This window comes from Balaenoptera musculus, chromosome 15, assembly GCF_009873245.2.
Source record: "Balaenoptera musculus isolate JJ_BM4_2016_0621 chromosome 15, mBalMus1.pri.v3, whole genome shotgun sequence".
Lineage (NCBI taxonomy): Eukaryota > Metazoa > Chordata > Mammalia > Artiodactyla > Balaenopteridae > Balaenoptera > Balaenoptera musculus.
Window position 1 is genome coordinate 86,681,360 of NC_045799.1, and position 26,767 is coordinate 86,708,126.

At 63.7% G+C, this 26,767-nt stretch overlaps 1 protein-coding gene across 3 annotated transcripts in view; it reads left to right on the plus strand.

Annotated features, from left to right (window-relative positions):
• The first annotated feature begins 8,141 nt into the window (after positions 1 to 8,141).
• The window catches only part of TTYH3 (tweety family member 3), a 28,366-nt gene continuing 9,740 nt past the window's right edge, over positions 8,142 to 26,767 (plus strand). The window contains exons 1-10 of one of the 3 annotated variants that reach the window (XR_005016465.1): positions 8,142 to 8,467; positions 22,145 to 22,314; positions 22,518 to 22,629; positions 22,773 to 22,993; positions 23,291 to 23,386; positions 23,551 to 23,623; positions 23,896 to 23,971; positions 25,070 to 25,125; positions 25,867 to 25,959; positions 26,611 to 26,703. Coding sequence is in view for 2 of the 3 variants with exons in the window: in XM_036825804.1 (XP_036681699.1) it covers positions 8,345 to 8,467; positions 22,145 to 22,314; positions 22,518 to 22,629; positions 22,773 to 22,993; positions 23,291 to 23,386; positions 23,551 to 23,623; positions 23,896 to 23,971; positions 25,070 to 25,125; positions 25,867 to 25,959; positions 26,611 to 26,703 (1,113 nt within the window). In the remaining variant the exon portion in view is untranslated. The remainder of the gene's footprint in view (positions 8,468 to 22,144; positions 22,315 to 22,517; positions 22,630 to 22,772; positions 22,994 to 23,290; positions 23,387 to 23,550; positions 23,624 to 23,895; positions 23,972 to 25,069; positions 25,126 to 25,866; positions 25,960 to 26,610; positions 26,704 to 26,767) is intronic. The other 2 variants (XM_036825804.1, XM_036825803.1) reach the window with 2 other exon arrangements.

The following is a 26,767-nucleotide window of genomic DNA, read 5'->3' on the forward strand; positions in this document are numbered from 1 at the left end:
ATACCCACCTGCCCAGGTGCTGGGCCCCAAGTGGGCAGAAGTCTGGCCGAGCACCCCTCACCAGGGTGGCGAGGGCCCATGCGGGAGAGGCCCAGGGGCATGGTGTGCGGGGGGGCGGTGGCCACAGGGTCAGGAACAGGCTGTTCCCCCCGCACGCCCAGAAGAAGGAACGAGGGGCTGAGGCTGAGCCCGTGGGGAGGCGGCTCTTCCTGCGAGGGAACCGGCAGCCGCCACCTCCCCCCCAGAGCCGGAAACGGCACCGGGGCAGCTGGGGCCCCGGGGGCCACAGAGCTCAGGAGGGAGGCCGAGGGGGCGTTGCACATTCTGCTGAGGAGTTTGGCCTTCACCCCAGGAGCCGTGGGAACAGGGAAGGGCTGCTGGCAGGAGAATGACAGAGTCGGATTTGCATTTCAGAAGGTGGAAGGATGGCTGGCAGCTGGGAGGGCAGCACAATAGCCCAAGGGCTGGTGAGGAACCCTGTGAATGCCGCCTGCCCCCCCCAACCCAGGGCCCAGCGGAGCCCCGTGAAGCCAGCCCCCTCCCCGCCACCCACCCAGAGAGGAGAGCACTCAGGGCAGCCCCGGCCCCCGGAGGGGGAGCAGGCCCGGCAGGCGGGGCGCAGCGTCGGATGGGGAGCACGTTTCCAGCCATCCCTCCTCTGGGACCCTCAGTGGGGAGGAAGGTGGAGGCGTCTGCATAGCAGAGTGTGCCCCCAGAGCTGGGCCTCAGCCTTGGGCAGATGAGGAGGCGAGCCTGGTGGGACCTCCCGTTCCCCCCAAGCCCCACGCCCACGCTGCAGACCCAGCTGGGACGTCTGGGGAGGAAAGGGTCCCTGGGCCCACAGGCAGAAGAATCCGGGCTGAGGGGACAAACCACCCTGGCTGGTGGCCTGGGGAGAGCCTGTTACCCATCTGTAAAAAGGGAGTGACGATGGCCGTGTCTCTGGGTGGCTCTGAGCCGGTGGCCTGGGTGGGCCGATGGCGGCCAGCGGTGCTAAGACCACGATGGTGTCTGTTCCGGAAACACGCAGGGAGCGTCTATTAGGGCCCAGCTGTGATGGGTCGTCACCATGGCTTTGCTTCTGGAAGCCTCTGCCTTGCTCCTCACCTGACCGCCGCCCACCCTGCACCTCCGGGAGAGATGGGGCAGAATGGGGCAGCAGAGGCAGATGTGGGCGCCTTTGGACTTGGTTCTGAGGCCCCGGGAGCCAGGGAGAGGCCAGCAGGAGTACGGCACGGTCAGATTCCTTCACAGAGACCCAGGCGGTGGGGGGAAGGTCAGGACCAAGGGCACAGCCCTTCCCGTCCAAGCTCCCAGTGGCCCAGACGAGGGGCTTCCTTTTCGGAGCCCAGGCTGGGATCACATCTCTCCGGGGAGCGGGAGGCCTCCGGGCTCCCCAGGAGAGGCAACCCTGGCTCACTCTGACTCCCTGGACCCCACCCTGACAGTGAAACAGGCCTCCCTGCGTGCAAAGAACAAGGTCTGTACAGGCCTGGCTTTGAATCTGGGGACCCAGTGTCTCCCACATGGGAGCCAGTGGCCGGCCTCTAGCAGTCAAGGCAAAGACTTCCCGGCTGTGGGGCGAGTGACTTGAGCTGGTCACTGGGGGACAGGTGACAGTGAAGGAAGGAAGCTGGGCTACAGCTGTGAACACCCCCTTTCCAGCGTGACCCTGGGACCACCGGGCAGGGAGGTAGGACTGTCCTCCTTTTGCAGACGCGGAGACCGAGGCTTGGAAAGCTGCCCGGTGGAAGGGTCTCCGCTCTTGGAGGGGAAACAATGTCACCAGGCAGCCCAAACCTGGGAGCAGCTGGGTGGGGGGGCCTCCGGAGAGGGAAGTGTGCGTCTGTCCCTCCCACAGCCCCAGGCAGGGGGTGGGATGGGGGGACTCCAATTCCTCCTGGCCCTGCTGGGCCTCTTCCAAAGTCCCGGAAAGGCGTCCCCTCTCCCCAAGCACAGGAGCAGTGCAATGCTTGGTCTACCCTTCCCAGCTAGCCTTGGTCACCGACATGGACCCCAGCCCACGGAGGGCCAGAGACCCACTGCTCCTGGAGACGGAGTGAAGGTTTGTGAGGCTGCCAGGAGGAGCCCATATGCCCCTCAGCCTCCAGGACCCTCCTCTCCCAGCTGCCCACACCCAGCCCCCTTCCCTGAGCCCAGCAGGGTGGAAGGGAACTTACTGGCTGACCAAAGAACATCCCCCAGAGCACCACAGCTTGAAGAAACCTTTCCCCATTTGGGGAGTTCATTGAATCAAGATGGTCACAGCCATGGCCCTGTGTCCACACCCCGCTCTGTCCCGCCTTGTTCTGTCCTGACTGTCCCTTACCCCTGGGCTTGGCTGTGACTGGCTTTGGCCGACGGAGAGTTATTAAAGGGGACGTGAGCCTCTGGCTTGCCCTCTCTGGCCTCCCTGAGACGCCGGCTAAAGAAGCCCGAGGTAGCTGGCTGGAGCCACGTGGTCCATTGAGCCAGCACCAACCACCAGCCATGAATGAGGCCAGCTGAGACCACCCAGCCCCGGTGGAGCTGCCACATGGCTACAGGTGCATGTGTGACTCTGGGTGACAGAATAAGAACCACCCAGCTGGGCCCAAGCTGCTGACCCCCGGAGTTGCCAACAAACACTGTGGTGGTTGCTTGAAACCACCAAGGTTTGAGGCGGTTCATTATGCAGCAGTAGATAACCAACACATCAGCCTTTTAAAAATACATCACTCAGGGACTTTCCTGGTGGCGCAGTGGTTAAGATTCCACTCTTCCAATGCAGAGGCCGCGGGTTCGATCCCTGGTCAGGGAACTAGATCCCACATGCATGCCGCAACTAAAAGTTCGCGTGCCACAGCTAAGACCCGGCACAACCTAAATAAATAAATAAAGTAGAAAATAAAAAATAAAGTTAAAAAAAAAATACATCACTCAGCGGGTTGCACTGGGGAGAGAGTTAAACCAGAAATAAGAAAAGACAGGGGTTTCCATCTTGTCTCTGCACCCAATTCTCTGAGCCTCTGTTTCCTTCTCTTAAAACAGGGACTGTGGTTGTCCGCCTCGCGCAGGAATTAAGTGAGACTCTGGGCACAAAAGGTGTTTGTGCAAATGTCGGTGTGCACGCACAGTCACCCTCTGCCCTCGAGCGAGACGGCCTCCCGAGCACAGCTCCTGCTCTCTTCACGAGCCAAGGCTGTGGTTTGGAGCCTGAACTTCCCCTGATGCAAGATGGGGAAGCCGGGCTTGGTGAGCACTGAGGCCCCTGAGGGCGACACAGGTCCCCACAGGGCTCGTGGTTGGTGGCAAAGCCTGAGATGAGCCCAGGTCCCACAGCTTGGCACAATGCTCACCACAGATGCCAGGTTGGGCGGGGCGGGTGGGCAGGGATGAGGGACCCACCCGGGGAGGGCGTCTCTATGACTCCTTTTCATCCGGTGCCAGTCTCCCTTCATGTAACTTTGGGGCTACCTCCTCTGGGGCGCTGCTTTGGATCTGCCTTGGGCTTGGGACACAGAGATCAGCCTCGTCAGTACTGCGTGTGAAGTAAGAGTGAGGGGGCTCTGAGAGAGACCACGGGTGCGTGCTGGGACTCGGCCCAGCATCCTTGGCAGCTCGGAGGCCATCCCTACTGATTTCCTGGTTCCCGGTGGGGGGGGGGGGGCGCTCTCTGGATAAGCGAGGCGGCTGGATAGGTGATGCTAGGCAAGCCAGAGGTGTGCACGTCATCCTGGCTGGGTCTGGTAGGCTGGCTCCCGTGGCCTGCTCAGGGACCACACTGGCTGGCATCTCTCCCAGCCTCGATAGCCACGGGGCAATTCCACCACGGCCAGCTTGAAAGCAGCGCTCCTGTGGCTCTTCTGTGGCCAGGTGTCTGTGGGGACTGGGCGCTGGGCTGGCTGTGCATCTCAGCGGGAGCTGGGGAAACCCGGCATCCGGCTCTCCCTTTTCCCTGCCGGTTCTCACGAGCTCTATCTCCATGGAAAATGTGAATCTCGCTGGACAGGGTCCAAATGCAGGGGATTCCATTGTTCTGGCTTCCGCCCCAGGGTCTGGCACCCATCCCCTGCCTGGCCTTTCTCCCAGTGCCTGCAGGTCTTGGGACAAACCATTCCAGAGCCTCAACCCAGCCACCTTCCTGGCCTGGAGAACAGACCCTGGGGAGGTCCTGGCCTGGCTTGCCTCCTCCTTTGTTCCAGATGCTTCTACCAGATGCTTCCAAGCAGCTCAGTCCTCAGTGCTCTCTCCTTGCAGACTTTCTCATCCCTGTCCTTCACTCACAGACTCTACTTCACAGGGAGGGAGGGGAGAGAGGGAGGGAGGAGAGGGCAGGGGAGGGGAGGGAGGGAGGGAAGGGAGGGAGGGAGGGAGAGAAGGTGGTCAGGCAGATACTGAGTGAGGCCCTTGCACATGTAATCATTTGTACCTGTGACAAAATGTGCATCACCATTTCAACGTGTACAATTCGGTGGCATTAACTTTGTTCACAATCTTGTGCAACCTTCACTATGTATTTCCAAAACTTTTCATCCCCCCGAAAAGAAACCCCTCACCCATTAAGCAGTCCCTCCCCATTCCCCTCTCCCAGCCCCTGGCAACAACTAATCCATTTTCTGTCTCTATGGATCTGCCTATCCTGGATATTTCAATGGAATCATACGGTTTGTGGGGTTTCGTGTCTGGCTTCTTTCACTGAGCATTGCGTTTTCACGGTTCATCCATGTTGTACCATGTGTCAGTGCTTCATTGCTTTCTATGGCTGAATAATATCCCACCGAGTGACGGTGCTGCATTCTGTTGATCCGTTCACCAGCTGATGGACATTTGGGTTGTTCTCACCTTTTGGCTGTTGTGCATAGTGCTGCGGTGTCATGTCACTTTACATACGCTCACGTTGCTATGAGCTAAGCAGGACTCTGCCCATTTTAGCCATGAAAAGGCTGGGGCTCAGAGGCCCTGTGACTTGCAGTAGGAGATAGTTAACTTAAAAAGAAAAGAAAGGAAAAGACCTGGGCTTTGGAGCCGAGACGACCTGGGTGAGAGCAAGAAAAGAACAGTGTCCAAAGATGGGGCATCCCGCGAGCTGGGCATACGGCCTGGCTTTCCACACACAGCCTGGACCGCATGACCTCCCCAGGAGGTGGGACTATTTTTAGTCCCATTTCAAATAAAGGAAATCAAGGCCCATCTGCCTGCCACTTGAATGTGTCCATTGGGGGCAAGTTTCTTCACTTCTGAGCCTCGAAAACCCCCTCACCACCCGCTCTGTGATGTGGGAACCTGGCTGAGGCCGGAGGAGATCGTGGGTGTGGGCACTGAGGGTGGCTCAGCTGGGCCTTCCTGCCCGTGCAGGCCTGGCCCTGCTGGGCCTTCTGGGCTCCCCGGCTCCGGGTCCCCATGGTGGAGGCGATGGGAGGCTGTGGCTCTTTATCACTGCCTGGGCTGCTTCCTTAGCTGGGGGAAGATTAGCCATTTCTCCATCGGCTGCCTCCCCGAGTCACACTGCAAGGTCATTGAAGGCATGTCCCTTGGCGTCCTGGTCAGTGGCCAGCACTGCAGACCAAGTCCTCTCCAACTTCTCCGGCCACTGGAGCCCTATTTCAGGTCACGTAGTCTGCGGGCAACAACATGAGGCTGAATCCTGGTTCTCTGACCGGGTGGTGATATTCTTGTATCCCCTGAGCAACAGTGGGACCCAGTTTCAGCTGCCCCATCTGTAGAGCGGGGCTAAAGTCAGTTTCCAGCTGCAGGGGACCCAGGACAGGCGGGAAGAACCACTGCAGCTCCAGCCAGGGAGTGCCAGGCAAAAGAAGGGTGGCGTGGGGTGGCGGCAGGCTTTCCTTGTGCCCTACGCCTGCCACCTGGCATTCTCTAACCCTCGACCTCCTGGGTGCCTGGCCGCAGGAACCCCATGTTGCAGATCAAGGACAGGAGTAAAGATGCAGAGATCGCACCGCTGCAAGCATCAGACCCCAGGGCCCCTGGATCCTATTTACCCACAGGAAAGCACAATTCTCCAGGGGCTTTTCAGTTCCATGGGGATTTTCTCACCAACACTGGACCTCAAGCAGCAGTAGGTTTCAGGCTCAGGCTCCACCAGTAGAGGCTTTGGCGGTGCTTTTCCAGAACTGCATGTTGTGGGTCCCTCCTTTTCTCCACCCTGGACCTCCTTTATCATTCTTTCTCCATGGATCCCTGTGGGAAATTGTCTCACCCACCAAACACGTTGCAAATATTAATCAGTGACAAGCTCCTTTGCCATTTTGTGCAATCAGAGACACAGAATGCCTGCCAACCGGAAGCTCTGAGCAGCCTGACGTATGAGTTTCCTGTGGCTGCTATAACAGGACCACACACTGGGCAGCTTAATCAACAGAAGTGTCTTGTCTCTCAATTCTGGAGGCTGAAGTCTGAGATCAAGGTGTCAGCAGCGTTGGTTCCTTCTGAGGCTGTGAGGGAGGATCTGCTCCAGGCCTCTTTCCCAGCTCCTGGTGGCAATCCTTGGGGTTCCTTGGCTTCTTGACACATCACTCCCATCTCTGCCTCTGCCTTCATATGGTGTTCTCTTCGTGTCTCTGTATCTCTGCAACGCGTGTTCTAATTTCTCTCTTATAAGGACGCCGTCGTTGGATTAGGGCCCTCCATAATCTCCTATGACCTCATCGTACCTTGATCGCATCTGCGATGACCCTACTTCCAAATAAGATCGCAGTCACAGGAACCAAGAGTTGGGACTTGTACATATTTTCTGTGGGGACAGAATTCAACCCCATACACCCAAGTTACCATTTCATATAATGTTTGGGTCTGGTTTTCTGGCCCTACCAGAGGAAAACGCACAATTTTGTGAAGCTTCTTGGAACGTGGAAAGGAACTCAGGGCTGTTAGTCCCCAGCCGGGTGGTGTCTGTGACTCACCAGAGAGTGGAAACCATAGCATTGCAAAGGCCTCTTTTCCCACCTGTCCCATGCTTGCCTATCTGCAGGAGGCCCATTGGGGCTTCCCAGACTTATCACAGGAAAACGGGCAAGTCAGGGCCGTCAGGTGAGCAGACAGACGGGCCTCTTGGGAAGCCACTACCCAGAGCTGTCCTTGCCTGCAAGAACCCAGCCCAGCCACAGAGCTGGCCGAGCCCAAGCATGGCAGATGGCAGAGCCCCGGGTGTGGAGACCTGTTTCTCAGAACGCAGGAGGTCCAGAAATAATGCCCCCAGGTGGTGATGAGCCAGAGCCAACAGGACGCACCCATTGCCCCTGGGGTACACAGAGAGGGGTGTGCTGGGCCAAGCACCTAGAGCGTTTCCAGCCTCCTCTGTCTGTTCATGGGGTCCCCATCTCAGTAACACGCATGGAGACGCCCCATTAGGAAGTGTGGCTGTGTGGCTTCCAGGTCCATACTGAGCCCTCCCTGGCAGCTGCCTGGATTTCCAGGCCCAAGGATGCCAGGATAGGACACTGTCTTTCTTCTAGGTCTTGATAAAAGACCCAACCTTCCCCAAAGGGAAGCTCCGTTAGGAACTGAGTTTACGCCCACCCCTCACCCCGGCAACTTACTGGGACTGGGTCACACTCTGATGCTCTGAGCATTTTACAGTCATTGTATTCCCTATTTACAGACGAGGACATTGATGCACAGAGAGGTTAAGTGACTTGCCCAAGATCACACAGCTCTAGGTCACCAAGCCAGGCTTTGCCTCCAAATCATCCGTATTTTACAGACAGGCCACTGGGTCCCTTGCCCGGCGCCGCAGTCTGCGTGTGAGCCGCGGCTGCTTGCTGAGGAGCCAGCCCGGCCCCTCCAGGCAGTCCCTGCAGAAGCTCAGTGAACGTGCAATGGTCCAACCAACGAGCGAGCGCCCGGGTGAAGCGCAGCTCCACGTGCAGCGGACGAAGAGCCCGCTGCCAGGATTGCGGGTCCTCAGCGCCTTCCCCGCCAGGCGCCCCTCGCCCTGGGGAAGGGGCCCTAGTGGGCGGAGCCTCGTCCAGCGTGCCAATGGCGGGGCGGGAGCAGGGCGGGGCGGGGCGCGCGGGCGGGGGGTGCGGGAGGCGGGGCCGGCGGGCGACCGGCCAATGGCGGCGCGGGGGCCGGGCGGCGGGCGGTGGGCGGGGGCGCGCGGAGGCGGCGGCGGCGGCGGCAGCGGCGGCGAACAAAGAGGCGGCGGGCGCGGGCGGCCGACCGGAGCCGAGCGCAGCCGAGCCGGGCCGAGCCGGGCCGAGCCGGGCCGAGCCGGGCCAGGCAGGACCCAGGAGCGCGCGGGCGATGCGGGAGGCCAGGCCGGGGTCGGCGGGCCCCTGATCCCTGCGCCCCAGGCCAGCCAGGGAGCCCCGCGGCGGCCGCGCGCTCCAGCCGCCGGCCCGCCATGGCCGGGGTCAGCTACGCGGCGCCCTGGTGGGTGAGCCTCCTGCACCGGCTGCCCCACTTCGACCTGCACTGGGAGACCACCAGCAGCCAGTTCCGGCCCGAGGACACCGACTACCAGCAGGTGACGCGGGCCCCCTGGGTCGGGGGTCAGATCTCGGGTCACGGCCCCTCCATTCCGAGGGTCACGGCCCCCCTCCCTGCGGGTCACGATCCCCCTTCCCAGGGTCACGGCCCCCTCTTTCTTCAAGGTCTAAAGACTCCCTATCCCCCACCGACGGTCACGGCCCCCTCCTCCGCCGTGGGTCCTGAGCCCCCCTCCCCGAGGGTCATGGTCCCCTCCTCCTTGAGAGTCTAAAGGCTCTCCACCCTCCATGGAGGATTATGGCCCACTCCTCCTCGTGGGTCACAGCACCCGTTCTTCTGGAGAGCCTCCTGCTGGGTCACAGGTCTCACCTGCTTGAGAGTCTAAGGATTCCCCCCCCCCGCCCCAATCCCCCATGGAGGGTCCACAGCCCTGCAGATTCTAGCCTTCTCTTCCGGAGCCACTAAGAGCCTCCTTTCTGGGGTTAGGAGGAGCCGCCTCCTTGCCCTCCATGGAGACCCCTCTGCCAGCTGTCAGTGCCTGCTAAGGCCCCTGACCAGGGGCGGCCTGGGGGTGTTGCCAGGCAGAGCTCCCTACCCAGAGGACCCAGGGCCCTGAGACCACAGCCGATGCCTGAGAACATTGGGTGAAGCCAGGTGGGGATTCCTTACCCCTCACCCCCAGCCGGGGAATCCCACTCACTGCCAAGCTTTTGGTGGGTGAGTGGTCTGGGTAGATGCCAGCCCTCCCTGGCTGGTAATGACCCCGTGCTGGGCGGCCAAGCTGTGGGATGTACACACAGTGCCTGCCCAGAGACCCGGCTGCCTGTAGTCCTGAGGGAGGGAGGGAGGCCTGGCCTCAGGGACGCCAGATTGGCCTCAGTCTGGAAGGCTGGAAAGGGGCTGCGCCTGGGCAGAGCTGGGGGGTGGCTCGGACCCTTCGCAGCCCTCTCCCCGAGTAACCAGACTGTACCAGTGGAGCCCTAGGTCTGGGGTCATGCCAAGCCCAAGCGCCACCCCTGCCACTGAGCCACTGCCGTTTGAGTGCAGGGCAGGGGACCCGGCTGTGGACATTTCCTTCCTGCCTGGGGATCCGGATTCCACACACCCAGTGACTGGGGTGCCTGGTCACCCAGAACCCCTCTGAGTTCCTCTTTGGTGATGAATGCAGAGGCCCAGGGTGGGGTGGGAACGACTTTGCTCGTAAGATGGCCTGGGAGTCCGGTATCCGTGGACCGTGTCACCCCTCTCCAGTTCAGAGCTCTTTCCTCTTTGGTCTCCCTTGTCCGGAGGTGGAGAACCGGAAGCACCCCAGCTCTGCAGGGGAACCTGCCGCCCCAGCCTCAGTGTTCACGTGGTGCCCGGTCCCCCAGCCCTGCTGATCTGTCTCTAAGCAGACTAGAAAGGGGGCTAGGGATTGGCCCATGGACACCCAGGGACAGCAGGATTCTTATAAAACCGGATGCCCGTGTTCTAGAAGCCCAGCCCTGGGGGGCTGACCAGTGTGAGGGCAACACCACTCCTCCGTGCACCCCAGGAACTTCACCCGGGGTGGCTCTGCCACACCTGTCCCCGGGGCCCTGCTTCCACAGAACAGGACAATGTACCTTACTTTAGCAAGTTCTCTGCCACTTGTCAGTTCTGAAGCTCCAGGGGTACCCGGGGTGTCTGTGACCCACGTGGAGCTTTCCTGCTGGCCCGTGGGCTGCCACCTGCCCATGCTGCCCACCACGGTTGAACTGGCTGCCATCCCTCCTGCCCTCCGAGGCGCCCGGACATGCGGTGGGAAGTGAGCGAGGGGCCAATGCCTGTGGCCCCTGCGGCCCGTGGAGGCGTCAGGAGTGGTGGCCAGGCCCCTCTTTGCTCAGCCCGGCCTCCCGCAGGGCCCTTTGCTCCTGAGAGGGCCCTGGTTTCTGCCGCGGGGGAGGTTCTGACTCACCCTCTCTCCTCCTCTCCCCGTGGAGCAGAATTAGCCGCTGAATAATTCACGGTGTGGAAAGCAGCCTGGCCCCCACCTCGCTGCTGGCTCAGGGCTGTGGAGCTAGCCGGACCTGGGAGTCGTCCTGCCCCTGCCCTCCTGTGCTGGTGCTTTTGGGCAAGCACTTGACCTCTCTGAGCCTTCACTGCCTCATTCCTGAATCTGGGCTGGTGCGCCTTCTTTGCAGGGCTGGTAGGGAGGTGAGGGCCCCATGCTCCTGCTCTGTGTTGGGTGTGCAGCCCAAAGAGCTCCCTTTCTGGGTGGGTGGGCGATGGTTTGGCGTGGGCCCTGGCCTAGGGCCTCTTCCTGCCTCCCCTGGGGGAGCATTCCTAGCTGTGGGGGGATGGCCGCCCTCATCCCGCTGGTGGGTGGTGGACCCCGTATCCTCCTGATTTGGGGCACCCCTCTTGGCCTGGGAGCCTGTCTGTGTCTGGCACCCACCTGGGCTGCAGGGGCCTAGCAGTCTTCTCCCCCCATGTGGGCTGGGCCCAGCTGGGGAGGGGCTTCTGCTTCCCAGGCCGCCCAGGGGAAAGGCGAGGCCTGATGCAGGAGTAGAGGGGTGGTATGGCCGGGGAGACCAGCTGTTGACCTTCGCTGTTTCCTGCCCCCACCACCCACTGCTGGGAGCCCGGTGAAACCCACTGGAAACCCCATGGGCCAGACCCTGTTTGGGGGTGCTGTTTGGGACTATCACTAGCCTTTTCTCACACAAATCTGGAAGATGAGGACAGTCGTCTCCATTGTACAGATTAGCAAACTGAGGCTTAAAGAGGAGATTGGCTGAGAATCACATAGCGAGTGGGTGGTAGGGCCGGAATCCTGCTTCAGGCCCCTTGCCTCTGCCCCGCTAGGAGCCAGAGTCAGCCTTGGGGGACAGGGGCTTCCTGAGTCCCCGACGGCTGGCCCCCTGCAGGGGATGTGACTGAGGGATTAGGTGCTGTTGGAGGCTGTTCTGTGGGCTCTCAGAGCCCTGGCCGGCCCTATGCTAGGGACTTGGAGCCTCTGCAAGACCAAGGATCGGGTTTTGCATCCTAAAGGCTTGTGATTTCTCTTGGCTCCGTATTCCTGAGGCCTCCACCCTGGAGAGGAGGGGCTCCCTGGCCGTGACTTCTGTCTCTTGGGGGCTCATGCTGTTTGCTGAATCGACAGACTGCAGGAGGGTGCTGCTGCGGGTTCTGTGGGGCCTGATGGGATCTGTGGGCTGGCAGGTGCTGGAAGGGGCAGAAGGCTTCCGGGGTCTGCTCTGTGCTGCCCCACCCCCGCACCTGCCTGCCTGGCTGCCGCCTGGCTCGCCCGGGACTGGGCTATTGCCAGCGTGCCAGGAGCTCCCCAAACCTGGGGCAGCTGATGGCGGGATGCTCGCTTTACAGGGGAGGGGGCGCAGGCCCAGAGGAGGGAGGAGACTCCCTGGTGGTTGCATCAGGTTGTGACCTGATGTGGCTTGAGGCCAATCTGTCCTCCATGGTGAAGGTCAGGGCTGTCATGGCTGCAGGCGGGGGGTGGGGGAGAGTCTCAGAGCCCTCTCCGCAGACCGGAGTGTGGGTGCCTGGCGCGGGGTGCCCAGCCTGGGCTCGAGTTCTGTAGCTTCCCACCTGTGTGACCTTGGGTGGGTCCATCCACCTCTCTGGGCTTCACCTGGGGCGGGGATCTGCCCCCTTAACTCCTACCAGCCCTTCCCGACTCCCCACTCCCAAGCCTCCCACACCCCTGGTGTCCTGAGGCAGAGGTCACACTCACTCTCTGCCCTCAGTCTCTCTCGTTGTCGCTGACTGTCTCCACCAGTTAAGGGGAGACTGGAAGCTGTGAGCTGGAGGACAGTACAGCCTGGTATGGTGGTGCTGTGATCAGGTCAGGACTAGGCCTGCGGAAGTCCAGCAGTCAGGGAAGGCTTCTTGTAGGAGGCGCCTACCTTGCCTGCCGTGGAGGCGGTGAGCCAGACTGTGAACGACCAGAAGGTGAGGACCTGCCTGGAGCTTGGCGTGCAGTGGGCACACCAGCTCACCTTCCACGTCAGCCCAGTGTGTGGGGCCCGTTTCCCATTAAAGCCCTGAGTGCTCGGATGTTCCCATCGAGACCCTAAAGATAAGACCGAGGTGGCTGTGCAGAGACCTTGTGGAAGAGGGTTCTAGGCAGTGGGAACTGCCCATGCAAAGGTCCTGAGGCAGAGAGAAGCCTGGGCCTCAGCCCAAAATAAGGGAGTCCCTCTGGTCTGAACATGCTGCCTCAGAGCTGGGGAGTGCTCTGTGCCTGGGGTTGTGTGAGGCCAGCCTGGAAGGCCACTTAGGCAGGACCCACAGGAGCCAGTAGTCTCCTAGCAGAGACCACAGCGCCCTGGTTTAACGCTGTGACTCAAGCAGGGTCAGCGTGTGCCTGTGAGTGAGGCTGGCTCCGCTGGCACCATCTCCACAATCAGGAGGAAATTCACTCTGGTTAAAAACAGCATCTATCGCCTCTCTTCTGGTTTATGAAAGTAAGACACATTCATGGAACACTTGGAAAATAGGAAAGAGTGTGGGGACAGGAAAAAAAAGTCCCTCTTGCTGGAGTCTGTCCATGCGCTTATACCTGGGGAGGGGTGCCACCTAAGACTAGAATTTGTCACCTGCTTTTAAACATCATGTCTTTTGGACCATGTCCTTGGTCCATGGTTCTTGGTGCCTGCCCAGCATCCCACGACACCAGTCAGGATTCTAAGGCTCCAAGTGACAGAAACGTGCCAAACGTAACAGAGCACACCGAGGGGCTGCGTGGAAACTTCTAGAGCACGCCCTGCGTGGACAGCAGCTGTGAGGGTGCGGGGGGGCAGGGAAGCCCCCGCTGGGCGAAATCAACTTTGTCAGTTTCGCTCTTAGCCAGTGTCCGGGCGCTGGGGAGAACCGACTGTCACGTGGCCCTTCGACCGGGAGGTGAGGCTGCTAGCTGCCTCTGCCACCAGGTCTACACCCGCTGAGGGGCAGGTGTTGGGGCCAAACTCTTGCCTGGCGCTGGTGTGGGCTCTGCGCCGCCAGGTGCCATCTTTGGGCCTTTCTGGGGCTCCTGGTTTTCTCGGGTCTGAAGATGCGGTGACCAGCTCTGTCCCCAGCACTGTACTGCCCTGCCTGGGGGACAAAACAGCTGGGAGGGCTCCTGTTTTGGCTCTGACCAGGGGCTCTTGGTCAGGCTCTGGGCTGGGTGCTCTGTGGCTCTGACCCCCAAGCTACAGCTGCTCTAGCGAAGAGGCTCATGGCGTTTGTTTTGTAAGCTGTTTGTTTCTGGGAAGCCAAACAGCAACACTACAGAAGTGAAACTGAGGCCCCTGGCCAGCCAGCACCAGTGGGCTGGGAGGCACGGACAGGCTCCAGCTCCAGCCCAGCGCTGCCCTGCCTGCGGCCACAGCCCCTGTGCGCTTTCCGAGTCTGGTCCCCCCCAGCAGGTGCTGGTGCAGGAAGGCTCAGAGGGTGCTGGCACCAGACCCCCACTGGCCAAGGCAGCTCTGCTGAGTCCTTGGCTGGAGAGGAAGAACCGAACCTGCAGCCCAGGGCCTGGATCACAGAGAGAGAAAGTGCCCCACGTGGCCCCCGAAGAACTGGGGCACGTGACAGAGGGCGGGTGCAGCAGGCCCCAGGAGCGCTTGGCTGTGCCCATTGCTGCCTCCTGGGATCTGCGGGGAGCCCACCCTAAGCCCTGTGCTGGGCCGGGACACACACACGGCCCCCAGGCGGCCCTCAGGGGCTTCCCAGGATCTTGCGGGGGGGGGGGGTGAGGACCCAGACCCCACGGCCCCCAGGCGGCCCTCAGGGGCTTCGCAGGATCTTGCAGGGGGTGAGGCCCCAGGCCCCACGGCCCCCAGGCGGCCCTCAGGGGCTTCGCAGGATCTTGCGGGGGGGTGAGGACCCAGGCCCACGGTCGGGTTGCTGCAGCTCAGCGTGGCGAGGCTCTCGTGGCACACACCGGGCGGGCACTGTCGCCCAGAGCGGGGAGCCACACGCTGCCAGAGGTGGGGGGTACTCTGCAGAGGACCCCCGTGGCTAAGGTCCCAGGCCTGCCCGGGGGTCCCTGCTGCAGAGGGGATGCAGATGCCCCAGAACTGGGTCTGCCGCCTGCCCTGCTGGACTCCCGAGGGGCCCATGCACCGCGGACACCTGCTGAGGCAGCGGGTGCCCTTCGTGCCACGGACGGGGCTGTTGGAGGCTGCAGCGGGCCTCCAGGCCTCCAGCCCAGCGTCAGGGGCAGGACAGGGCCCGCGCCCGGTGCCAGCTGGCCCTGAGGCTGCTCTGCTTCTTGTCCAGAGTCGGGGCAGGCGCCCGGTGTGCCCTCAGGGAGCAGGGCCAGGGGAGGGTTGAGCGACTTCCTGGGCTGGGCCTGGCGGAGCTGAGGGCTGCCGGGGTCTGCACGTGGGCTGGGCGGGCTGCCGGGGGGGCGCTGCCTCCCTTCACACTGCCCCCCACTCAGGGCCTGGGCTCTTCATGTGCCGCTGGGCTCCTGCACACACGCAGGCTGCAGCCCCCGCTTGGTGCGCCCCTCCCCCTCCCGGGAGGCGGCTGGCTGACGCTGGGTCCCCTCAGAGGGGCAGGTGGGCTCTGAACGGTAGGTGTGCCAAGGGCGCTTGGTTTTGTCCGCAGCACGCTCTAGGGCCAGGCGTGTCCTGTGTTGGCCGAGGGCACGGGGTGAGGCCGGGCTGCCCAAAGCCTGAGTGGCCCCTTGCTTCTGCCTCTGAGAAGAGCGCCAGGCGCGGTGCCACTCTGCCCGGCTCCCCTGCTCCCCTGCTCCGGCCCCATGCGCCCTGGGCTGGGTTCCTGACCGTTGCGAGGGGCCCTCCAGACTGCTGACCCCCGAGTCGGGTTGGGCTGTGCCCCCGGGTGGAGATGAGCCCTGGGCTGGGCTCTGGTCTGGATGATGATGTGACCGCCCGTCTGGTAGCTCCTGGCTACATCTGAGGTCTGTCGCGTGCGCCCGCAGGGGCGGCGGGGGGAGAGGTGCTTGCAGACAGGCTGGTGAAGAGCAGAGTTTTCTGGGTGTCATGCTGGGAGACGTGTTAGGGCACCGGGACCGAAATAGACACGCTCGCGGCTTCGAGGGCCGCGCCGGCGTCTCGTTCTCTGGTGTCTGCTCCCTCCGCCAGCAGGCGGGGCGCGGGCGGCGGGAGAGCGGGGCCTCGGTGTCCTTCCACGTGGCCCACAGGCCTGGAGGGCAGCAGGGAGTGCTGGGCCTGGGGGTGACCCACCAGAGCTTCTCTCTGGGGCTTCACCCAAGTCCCGCCTCGCTGGGCCTGTGTCCCGGTGATTCCTGGCGGGGCAGGGCGGGGTGTGCCCGTGAGGATGTGAGGCGCAGCTGGAGCGTGTCCGTGTGCAGCCTGGTGGCCTGGACCTAGGACCTCAGGGCGAGGGGACTTGGACAGACAGCTGGGCCCCTCCCGGGCTCCTGCATGCTGGCCGCTGGCTGTGCTTTCTCCAGGCATGGCCACGAGCTCACCATCATGGAATTCGTGAAACCCAAGCCTGGCTCGGTGGAAAATCTGTTCTTAATTTCTGGCCAGCATCTGGGAGCCACAGCCAAGTACGCTCGGGTGGGGAGCAGCGGCTGCACAACCGGCTCAGCTCTGCGGCCCTCAGCGCCCAGCCAGCCTGGCCCAGGAGGTGAGGGGCCTCTTCTGGAACTTTCCTCAGGAGGCCTGTGCTGGCTCACACCCTGTCTCCATTACTCAAGTGTGGGGGCCCTGGGTGTCCCTTCTGGCCCCAGGCCCCTGCCCTGGAGGATGGGTGCCACCCCTGCCCTGGGTGGTCTGGGGACCAACAAGGCCGTGTGTGTAACTTGGCTACAGTGGGTGCTGAGGCAGAGGGCCGGCGCTAGGGGAGGGGGCAGTGCCACGTGGGGTGCGTCCTTCCCAGCGGGAGACCCCAGACGTAGGAGCTGTGGCAGCAGCTCAGCCTGGTGCCCCTCCCCTTTCCTCTCCCAGGCCCAGGGCTCCAGCCAGGACATCTCTGGGTTCCTAGAGGGTGCCTTGGGGTGTGGGACCCTGCCAGCCTCCTGGATGCCCCGACCTGGTCTCTTCCTCTGGAGAAGGGCCTTTGGCAGCCCCAGGGCTGGGGTGGGCAAGCCCCAGAGGCACTGGAGGGGTCCATGGCTTCCCCCTTCCCACTCCACCCCTATCTACTGGAGCCCCCGCTCCGCTGTCAGGGGCTGCAGGCTCAGGCCTGACCCCTGCCTTGGTCACAGCTGCCGGGGCCCCCCAGGACGCGGGTCTGCAGCCTGGACCTGGTGCTGGGCCCTCACTCACACTGTCCCTCTCTGGGAGTGCTCTCCCCACACCTCACCATGCCCTGCTGGCACCCACTGACCCTGCGATGGCAGTTTAGGGCACCCCCTGAAGCTTCTGCACCCCTCCCCCGATCTCCCTGGTTCCCACAGTCTGTGCTTCCAGGCCTGCACTGCTGGGGTCTTGGGAGATGCCAGCCCACCAGGAGCTGTGTCTGCGGGTCCCATGCCCTCCCGTGCCCAGGGCCAGGCCTGGCACTGAGTATGGACACCGTGTGTGCTAATGGTCCTCGGTCTGGGGCCAGCTCCGGGCCGGAGGCCCTGTGCGTGGTGAATCCGGCCTGCTACTCCAGAGAGGCCGGTGTGACCAACGTGAGGACACAGGAGTGCGGGCTGGTGAGGTCCCAGGTCCCTGGTGGAATTTGGACTTGCCTCCTCTTTGGAGCCTTGCTCTTTACCAGCTGGCCAGGCCACCACCCCCGGAGAGTTGGTACGGGGGGAGGGGGGCAGGGCCCGAGTGGCGGGGGCAGCCCTTCTCCCGCTCTGGCAGGCACACAGCCCTCCCGAGTCCCTCTCATCCGCCCGGCAGCGGTGGGACCTCAGGCTGCGGTCACGCCCCCGGGCTGGGATCCCGGCCCCACCCCACTAGCACGTGACCTGGAGGAAGGGCCCGATCTCCCGGAGCCTACCCAAGTCACCCCTGGACTGCTGGTCCCAAGTCCCCCTGCCAGCGCGGGCGCCTGGGTGCACGTGATTTCCCACAAGGAGGCCCGCCACTGGGACGGCCGGGTGGCGGCAAGCGGCCTCTGGCGCTGTGCTTGGGGCAGCCATAGGCCCAGACTTCCCATCAGAACCTCCGTGAGGGTGTCCCGGTGGGGCGGTGTCTCCCCAGCCTGGCCGTGGGCTTGTGGTGGCCCGCAGAGGGGCTGAGTGGACAGGCCAGCTCTCGGGGTCAGTTGCTAATGGCACGGCAGCGGCTCTGCCGGGAGGGGTGCGTGTTCAGCAGGCAGCGTGTCCGTGGTTCTGATGTGCTCCCCGCGTGTGGCGTGCTCCCTCGCAGGCTTCCGTGCCACGTGCTGCCAGGACGCCTAGCTGGCGCTGCCTGTGCGGGTGACACGTGGAGGTGCTGCCCCAGGGTCATGCGTGGCCCTGCCGGCCCGGTGGCCTGGGGCCTCCTGGTGCAGCCCGAGCCGGCGCCGTGTGGTGCGCGTACCCGTGCGTGGACAGCCCACATCTGGGCTGTGCCGAAGGAGCGGAGTGGGCGGAGCGGGCCAGCAGGTCGTGGAGGGGACGGGCCTGCAGCCTCGTGCTGTCTCACGCTGTGGCCTCCCCGCTGCGATGGGGCTGAGCCTCTGCTGCACGGGCTTTTATCAGTAAGATGTGATGACACACCATGGCCCTCCCCTTACAGGGCCGGCTGGCTAACCCCCTTGTAACCGGACTGCCGGCCAGTCTGAGGCTGAGCTGGGCATCCGCGCACCCGGTTGGGGCCACCCACCTGCACAGGGAGCCCGCTGAGGCTCACACAGAGACCACCTCTGCCCTCGGGCCCCGTCCCTCGTCCCCTCGCTGGGGCTGGTAGGACCTGCTGGAGGCCAGGGACTTGTTGGGTCCCCTGCTAGGCCTCAGGTGTGGGCCTGGGCCTGAACTGGACGGAGTGAGGCTTCAGACCCTGAGCTCTGGCCCATCAGGTGTTTCCAGAGCCGGTGGGGACTTTGGGGGCCTTAGGGCCTGGGGGGAGCGCGTGGACACAGGGCCGGGCCGGGCCTCCTCAGTGGTACATTCCACGGCAGGGGCTGCAGGGCCTTGGGAAGGGTGGGGTGGTCTAGGGCTGAGAAACAGCGGCCGTGGGGCCGGGAGGGGTGGGTGGACAGGGCCCCCCCAGCCCAGCGCACGTGTGTCCACGCCGAGTCCTCACGGCGCAGTGCTTGAGGCGCGCTCAGGGGGCGGGCGGCCAGCGCTGTGGCCCGCGGTCGGGATACGGGCCCCAGCGCCTTGTCTCGCCTGACTGAGTGCTGACATCACTTCCATCACAGACGGAAAATTCCATTTGGTCAGAGCCCAGATGCTGATCAAACATTTCCCATTCAGAAGGGACGCCAGGCTGTTGAAAGGGAAGGCGGGGCCGCCACGGGAATGCCAGGGGAAGGCTGTTCTCTGGCCCAGGGCAGAGGTCAGGCCAGGCCCCCCGGGCCCCTGGGCGGGAGGAAGCAGCTGCTCGCTGCCGTGCGCCCCAGGCCTGGCTCCTGCCCCCACGTGGGCTCCGCTGGTCTGCTGGGCTGGGACCGTGTCATCCAGGAGGAGGGTGCTGTCACCTCTCCAGGGGGCTGAGTGAGGCTGTCCTGGTGTAGGCCCCGCAGCCTGCCTTCTGGGGCTGTGCCAGGGGCCACGAGCAGCCCAGTGGGGTCCAGGCTTAAGGCTGGCCCCGTCCAGGAGGAAGCCGTCCTGCCAGAGAGCAAGCTGCCCCAGCCTGTCAGAGCTTGGGGCGGGGGGCAGGGGCCCCGTGTTTCTGAGTGTCCACTGTGGGCCAGGCCTCAGGGCCAGAGGGGGCACCACCCCAGCTACATTGATGAGCTCAGCGAGGCCTTTCCAGCACCCCCTAGGGGAGGTGTGGGCAGACAGACCCAGCGCTTAAATGGTGGAAATAGGGCCCTGTCCTCACAGTCAGGAAGGGCGTTCTGGAGCTGGGCAGACAGAACAGGAGGGGAGGGGGCGGAACCCCAGCTGCCCGGACGCCTGGCTTCCTGTGTGTTGGGCTAAAGGGGTGACATATAGCACGTGGGTCTCTGCCTGTCCTTGCCTTCAGGGAAGCCTCTGGAAGTCACTCTCCTGCCCTCAGGTACCCCTCCCGGAGGAGCCCCGGGACGCACTCTCACCCTCAAGGCCCTGGACCTGGGGCTCCCCGGCGCTGGGCCTGCCTTGCGCCTGCCCGTCACTTGTTCAGCCTGTGAGGCAGGGGTGGGACGGGAGGCTCCTCCCCCAGGGCTGTGACTTTCAGGGCCCGCAGGCAGGTGGCCGTGCCTGTGCGTGAGGCTGCCCTCGGCTTGCTGACGCCTCTCCGCTCCCCGTTGCTGGCAGGGGTCCGATGCCCAGGTGCTTGGGAACCCCTCCCCGCCTGCCCCCCCGAGACCACAGAGCTTCCAGCCACAGGCTGCTGTTGGCGCTGCTGCTGGGAGCTCAGCGGCGGCAGCTTCACGTGCACGTGCGTGAGCGTCAGGATGTGTGTGTGAGTGTACGTGTGTGGGTGTGAGTGAGCATGTGAACACGTGTGGGCATGAATGCGCGTGTGTGGGCGTGAACGTGCACACGCTCACTTTGTCCGTGAGCAATCTGGACTCCCCTGCAGCAGCTGGGACACCGGCTCCCTGTCCCCAGCCCACCCGGCTGCGTGGGTAGAGCTGGCCTGGGAGAGGCACCCCGAGGGCTCCCCACGGAGGCACTGTTCTAAGTCTTCACGGGTATTAGCTCATTTCATCTCACAGCAGCCCTGCTAGGTAAGGGAGTGACGCCACTGGCGCTGTTCTATACGCGGGGAAACTGAGGCACAGGGCCACTGACTCACGGTCACATCCTAGAACCAGGCAAAGCCGCGTTCGAACCCCAGCCCTCTGGTTCCCCTCGAGACCAGCCGCCCCTCTGGGCTGGGCAGGAGCCACTCCCCCACACCTCTGTCCGGCAGCAGGTGGTTCTCGGCCTCCTGGTGGCGACACCCGGGGTGTCCCTCCCCTCGACCTCTGCTCCTGGGGGACTGGGCACCAGCAGGGACTGCAGCATCGCCATAAGCCGGCCCTTCTCCCACGTGACAGCTGGGAGGGACTGGGAAATGTCACATTCCCAGAAGAGGAAGCAGGGCCTGCGGGAGATGCACCGGCTCTCACGTGGCAGAGCTGGGAGCAGGCCAGGGGCCTCCCACGGCTGGCTGAAAAGAGCTACTGACAGGTTTCTGGGTTCGTGTTTTAATTATAAAGGTAGTACGGTTCGTGGTTTAGAAAAAAAAAAAAGATAACCATAAAAGGAAAAAAGAAAAAAAAAGAACCCAACAGCAAAAAACAAACCAAATCAAAGCTGTAGGAGATCCAAGTGCGCCTGCCGGGTGCCCAGGCCTGGCACAGCGCCTTCTGGGCACTGGCAGCTGCAGTGGCCTCTGCCCAGAGTGCTCTTCCCTGACCTGCTGGGTGAGGATGTGCCCTTGCAGACTTGCCCTGCTACTCCTGCCTGTTCTGCTTTTTCTGTTTTTCATGGCCCGGCTCACGTCCGGCAGGCCCCAGCCCCTGCCTCCTGCACCAGCCTGGCAGCCCCTAGGACGGGGGCTATGCCTGTTGGGCGCCTGCCAGGCCCTGGCACCTGACACGTTTCCCAGATGAGCGGTGAGCCCAGCTGTGACCCACCCCGGCCTTGCCCCAGGTGCTAGGATCCTGCTTGGCCAGTGACGCTTATCTTACCTTCGTTCTCTCATCTGGTGCACGGGACTGGGTCGTCCTGGCGCCACGCGGGCGGTGGTCTAGGCCCGCGAGCTCTTTGACGAGTCCCGATGACCGTGTGAGCCCTGGCCTCGTGCGCCGCCAGGCTGGGGGGGACTCAGGACCCCAGCGTGGGTGCCGCCTGCCCTGGGCCCGAGTCCCCGGCTTCCTCACCCCAAGAGGGGTTTCCTTGAGCGGATGCGTGTAGATGCACTGATTTCAGCATCAGCTCCAAGCAAGCTGTGTTCCGCACGTGGGGGCGGGTGGGGGGGATCGGGCAGGAGAGGAGGTGGCGCGAGGTGGGTGGGGTGGGCCTGCCGGCCTGAGGACCGTGGTGGGCGGGCTCCGGCTGGGGGAGGAGGGGCAGCGGTTGCTGCCGGCGCACGGCCGAGCTGGGGCTGGCGGACGGGCTCGCAGAGCCTCGGGGGCCAGGCTGGTGAATCGGGGCTCGTTGCTGGTGGAGATGTTCAGGCAGGCGTGTGGCGTGGTCTGACAGGATTTAGGGGTGCAGCCTGCAGGCGGGGGCGGCAGGGGCCCATCCGCCCTTTGCCGCTGACCCGCGCGGAAGGGAGCGGCAGGGCCTGCGGCCGCTGTGCTTGGTCTCCGGCTCGTGCGTGTGAGGGCAGAGCCCACGAGGCGGTGCTGTTCCTCGCACCCTGGTGTTTGCTGTGGGGGGGGGGCGGGACTTGTGGCCGACACTAGGCCCCTTAAGGTGAGTCCCCTTCCCCACGACTGGCGCCTGTCCCTCTGACGGACCTTGATTTCCACCGGAGACCCCCTGCTGTGGCCTGGCTGGTGTCCCTGTGTGACCTTGGACAACCTCCCTCTCTCCCCACCCCGCCCCCCCACTGGCCTCGGAGTCCCCTCTGTGACGCGAGCACCCTGGGACCCTGACGAGGTGTGCCCTGGAGCCAGCACCCTGGGCCCGCTCCCTTCCCCCACCCAGCTGGTGGGCCAGGGTGGCCAGGTCCTGTCAGACCCTCCTGCCTGTGCAGAGCCAGGGCGGGGGTCCACACCTCCAGCACCACTTCCCAACCTCCCTTAGGCGCTGCTGCTGCTGGGGGCGGCCGCGCTGGCCTGCCTCGCCCTGGACCTCCTCTTCCTGCTCGTCTACTCCTTCTGGCTGTGCTGCCGGCGGCGCAAGAGCGAGGAGCACCTGGACGCCGACTGCTGCTGCACCGCCTGGTGCGTCATCATCGCCACTCTGGTCTGCAGGTGAGCGCGCGGGGCGGGCCGGGTGGGGGCGTGGCCAGCGAGAGGCGGGGCCAGACTGGGAGGGGCGGGCAGGATGGAGGGGTGACTGGGCCGAGAGGGAGAGGGGCCGGGTGGACCGGCCGGGGGCGGGGACGGGGCAACTGGGGGCGGAGCGGGCCGGGGCTCGCAGGCCTGTGCCCTCAGGCGGCCCCGCCCTGTCCCAGCGCCGGTATCGCCGTGGGGTTCTACGGCAACGGGGAGACCAGTGACGGCATCCATCGGGCCACCTACTCGCTCCGCCACGCCAACCGCACGGTGGCGGGGGTCCAGGACCGCGTGAGTGGCCGCATGGGAGGGGGCCTCTCTTCCTGCCCCTAAACCGCGTGTGTGCGCGTGTGCCCCAGTGTGTGGGAGCGAGGCGTGGGCGTGTGTGGGGGCCGGCCCGTGACCCGGCTCACGCCACCCCGAACCTGGCGCAGGTGTGGGACACCGCAGCTGCCCTGAACCGCTCGGCGGAGCCCAGCTTGCAGAGCCTGGAGCGGCAGCTGGCCGCCCGGCCAGAGCCCCTGCGGGCGGTCCAGCGGCTGCAGGGCCTGCTCGAAACGCTGCTGGGCTACACGGCTGCCATCCCATTTTGGAGGAACCCAGCCGTGTCTCTGGAGGCGCTGGCCGAGCAAGTGGACCTCTATGACTGGTACAGGTGCGGCCCTCTCTCCTGCCTGCCCCGCTCGGTTCCCACTAGTCTCTATGGGCCAGTCGGCGCCCAGCTCCCAGTGCCTGAGGTCTTTTGGGGCGAGGGGCTGGGGCCACTGGTGGTCACTGTGGCAGGAGTCCCCCATGGGGACGTACATTACAAGAGTGAGGGCAGTCTCCATGTCCCAGGACTGCCTGTGGATGCTCCTCTGGGCTGCTTGCCTGGCTCTGCCCCAGCACCCCCTTTCTCCTGCCCTGGGATTGGGCCCCCTATGCCCGGCCCATGTGTACGCTCTGCCCCCAGGTGGCTTGGCTACTTGGGCCTGCTGCTGCTCGACGTGGCCATCTGCCTCCTGGTACTGGTCGGCCTCATCCGCAGCTCCAAGGGGATCCTGGTCGGGTGAGTCTGTGGGCCCTCGGGGCAGGGGGAGGGGGTGGGGCACCTGCAGCGCCATGTCCCCTGAGTCAGCCCTGTCCCACCCTCCTGTCTGCGGGTCCAGCCTGGCGTGGGGTGCAGCCCTCACCCCGGCCTGGAGGGTGCTGACTGACTCTCTTTGCCCCAAGGGTCTGCCTGCTGGGAGTCCTGGCCCTGATCATCAGCTGGGGCGCACTGGGCTTGGAGCTGGCCGTGTCTGTGGTAGGTGATGGAGAGGACAGGTGATCCCCGTCTGCTGGCCAAGCACGGGGGGAGGGGTGGGGGATGCCACACTCATCGCCCCTCCCCTCTTCCCCTGGGGACCTGTCACGGGCACACAGCACGTCAGTCCCCGCCACCCGCAGACTCACGCCACCTTCCTTAGCCAAACGCAGACCCTGGGGGGCCAGGCTCCACCCCTGAGAGCTGAGGGGTCCGGGGCGGGGGGGCGCCCAGCTCAGTCATCCCATCCTCCTTGCCGGCACCCACCCCAGGGATCCAGCGACTTCTGCGTGGACCCCGACACCTACGTGACCAGGATGGTGGAGGAGCGCTCAGTGCTGAGCGGGGGTGAGTCTACAGTTGTGTCCCAGCAGTCCCAGCCACACGTGAGTGCCAGCTCCTGCCTGCGGGGCCACAGGCCATCTGGGTCAGGCCTTGTGCTGGCTCCGTTGACAGGGGGCGAAAGTCAAGTGTGGGGCGTTCTTAAGTTTCCGACATAAGTTCCGTTGGAACCCAGATCTTGGCGGCCAAGTATGGGTGCGGCGCGGAGAGGCTGCCCTGGGCCATGATGGACCTTACTCCTGGCCCCCATCATGCGCTGGATCCCAGAGAGCCGCCAAGAAGGGACCCGAGAGCACAGGGCGGGGCGGTGGGGGGGCGGGTGTTAAGCAGTTGGGGTCCAAGCCTTCTTCCCCAGCTCTGGCTGGGCTTGAATCTCTTAGGTTTTCAAAATCAGAATTATAAGTGAATCCCCATCTCTGAACGTTGGACGCTGAATCAACACCTGTTTTAATGGGGATGCGCAGGCCACCTGCACGCCCCGGCTTCGTGCCCCCTCTTTGGGGTGACGTTCTGGCCTAAGAACTGTTCTGCCCTACTGGCCTGGGAGCAGATGCCCGCCCAGGTGACCTCTGACTCCTTGTCCACCCCCAGTGCCCTGTCTGCTGCTCCCCAGGGAGGGGAGATATGAGGCTGCCCCCCAAGAGAGAATTGTGCACCTTTCAGGGACATGGCTCAGAGCAGAAGGGCCTGGGCCCTGGCCCCAGGCTCCCTGGAGACCATGTCCCCCCTCACACCTGCACGCTCACAGATACAGACAGGTGCACACGTGTGAATGCACACACACATATGCAGACGTGCACATAGACACCCATGTGTGCAGACATACACGTGTTCACAGATATACCTACACACACGACACGCAGACACAGCCGTACATATGCAGATAGGTGCGCGCACACGTATATGTGCACACGTGCAGATACGTGCATACACATAAAAAATATATACAAGCAAGCACACGTATGTTCAGCATACACGCAGGTGTGGAGACACCCATACACACGTATACACAGACACGCACGTGTAGATACACATCACATGCAGACGCACACAGGCACACGCGGACGGCTGGAGTGGCTCAGCCGCCCTGACCTCTCTCCACAGACATCCTTCAGTACTACCTGGCCTGCTCGCCCCGCGCCGCCAACCCCTTCCAGCAGGTGAGAGCTCAGCTGCTCCGGCCCCACAGAGCATCTGGCCCCCCGGCCCCCGGCCCCAGGTGCCCACAGACTACGAGGCCCACTCTCACACCTCGTCAGGCCCCTGGGGCCCCAGGAGCTGTCGGGAGGCAGTTGGGCGAACGCCACGTTGACATTACTAACTGCCCCCGGGGTTACCACCCTGAGAGCCTCAGCACAAGCCTCTTGGGGTGGCCCGCTTAATGCCCCCGAACCCCTGGGACTCCTTTCATTTCTCAGGCTGCCCCAGCCATCCCTGTCGGGCAAAGCCGATTGCGTGGCGGGTGTGGGAGGGGCCCAGGGATGCGCCGTGGAAGCAGGGGTCCTGTGCCTGCTCTGTGGAATAAGTGGATGGATGTTGTCACGATGCAATTTGAAGGGAAGCCGTGTAGCCCACTGCCTGTCATTCCACGTAACTGTGTGGCCCTCTGGGGTCCTCAGGACTGTTTATCTGCTCTAAAGACGCTGTATTTTCACTGTGTTGCCTCTGGGGTGTGTGGTCATCTGGGGGGCCAAGGAAAGGTGTCCCCCAGGCCCACAGAGCAGACTGCCAGGCACAGCCATCCCACCCCACGAGCTCGTGGCCTCACAGGCTGGACGCCCCTTGGGCCGGCAGAAGCCGAAGGCACTGGAGCTGGCGTGCGCGTGTGTGGGCGGGGACCTCGGGGAGGGGGAGACGGCTGCCCCGCCCCCGCTGGGATCAGCCGGCCTCTCTGTGAGCAGAAGCTGTCGGGCAGCCACAAGGCTCTGGTGGAGATGCAGGACGTGGTGGCGGAGCTCCTGAAGACCGTCCCGCGGGAGCAGCCGGCCGCCAAGGTGAGGCGTTGTGGGTGTGGCCTGTGGAGCCAGCGGGATTCCTCTTCTCATCACGAAAGGGAGGTGGGGTGCAGACGCTGCTCAGGCTGCCTCCCAGGGGACCCTGCTGGGGGGTCTGGCCCTCTCTCCCACCTGCCATCCTTCCCTTCACGTCCCCGAGGATTTTGGGTAGGTTTTACAATGCACACACACACACACACGTGCGCACACATGCACGCACACACACACACTATAGGATCAGTCTCACTCTGCACAGAGTATCTTGGACAATGTTTTGTCCCTTAAGATATTCTGAAAATTTCCATTGTCTTAAACTGTTCCTTAAAACGTGACTTTTAAAAAAACCAGGCCTGTGTCAGGGGACACGTGGGCGTTTGCTGTCTCCCCCGTTGCAGTGAAGGCCCCGCCCCGGCGGCCGCGTTGGGCAGGCGCTGTGCGTCCCGCTCTCCTCGCCGTCCTCCTCACGTCCTCAGCAGCCCCCTGAGACCAGGGCACAGACGTGGGGGTCCCCCTTTTTCAAAGCCAGGGCCTGTGGTGGGACTGTGGGGGTCAAGGTCTCGACAGCAGGGTGTGGGGTGGAGGGAAGCCTGTGGCTGGTTCAGGACCCTTTCCGGAACGTTGTGCTGACCTTGCATGGTTCACGCCCTCCAGGACCCCCTGCTCCGTGTCCAGGAGGTGCTGAACGGCACGGAGGTGAACCTGCAGCACCTCACCGCCTTGGTGGACTGCCGCAGCCTGCACCTGGTGAGAGCTGTCTCCTAGAGCCGGCCCGTGGCTGGACGGGCATGGGGAGTGGCAGGGAGCAGTG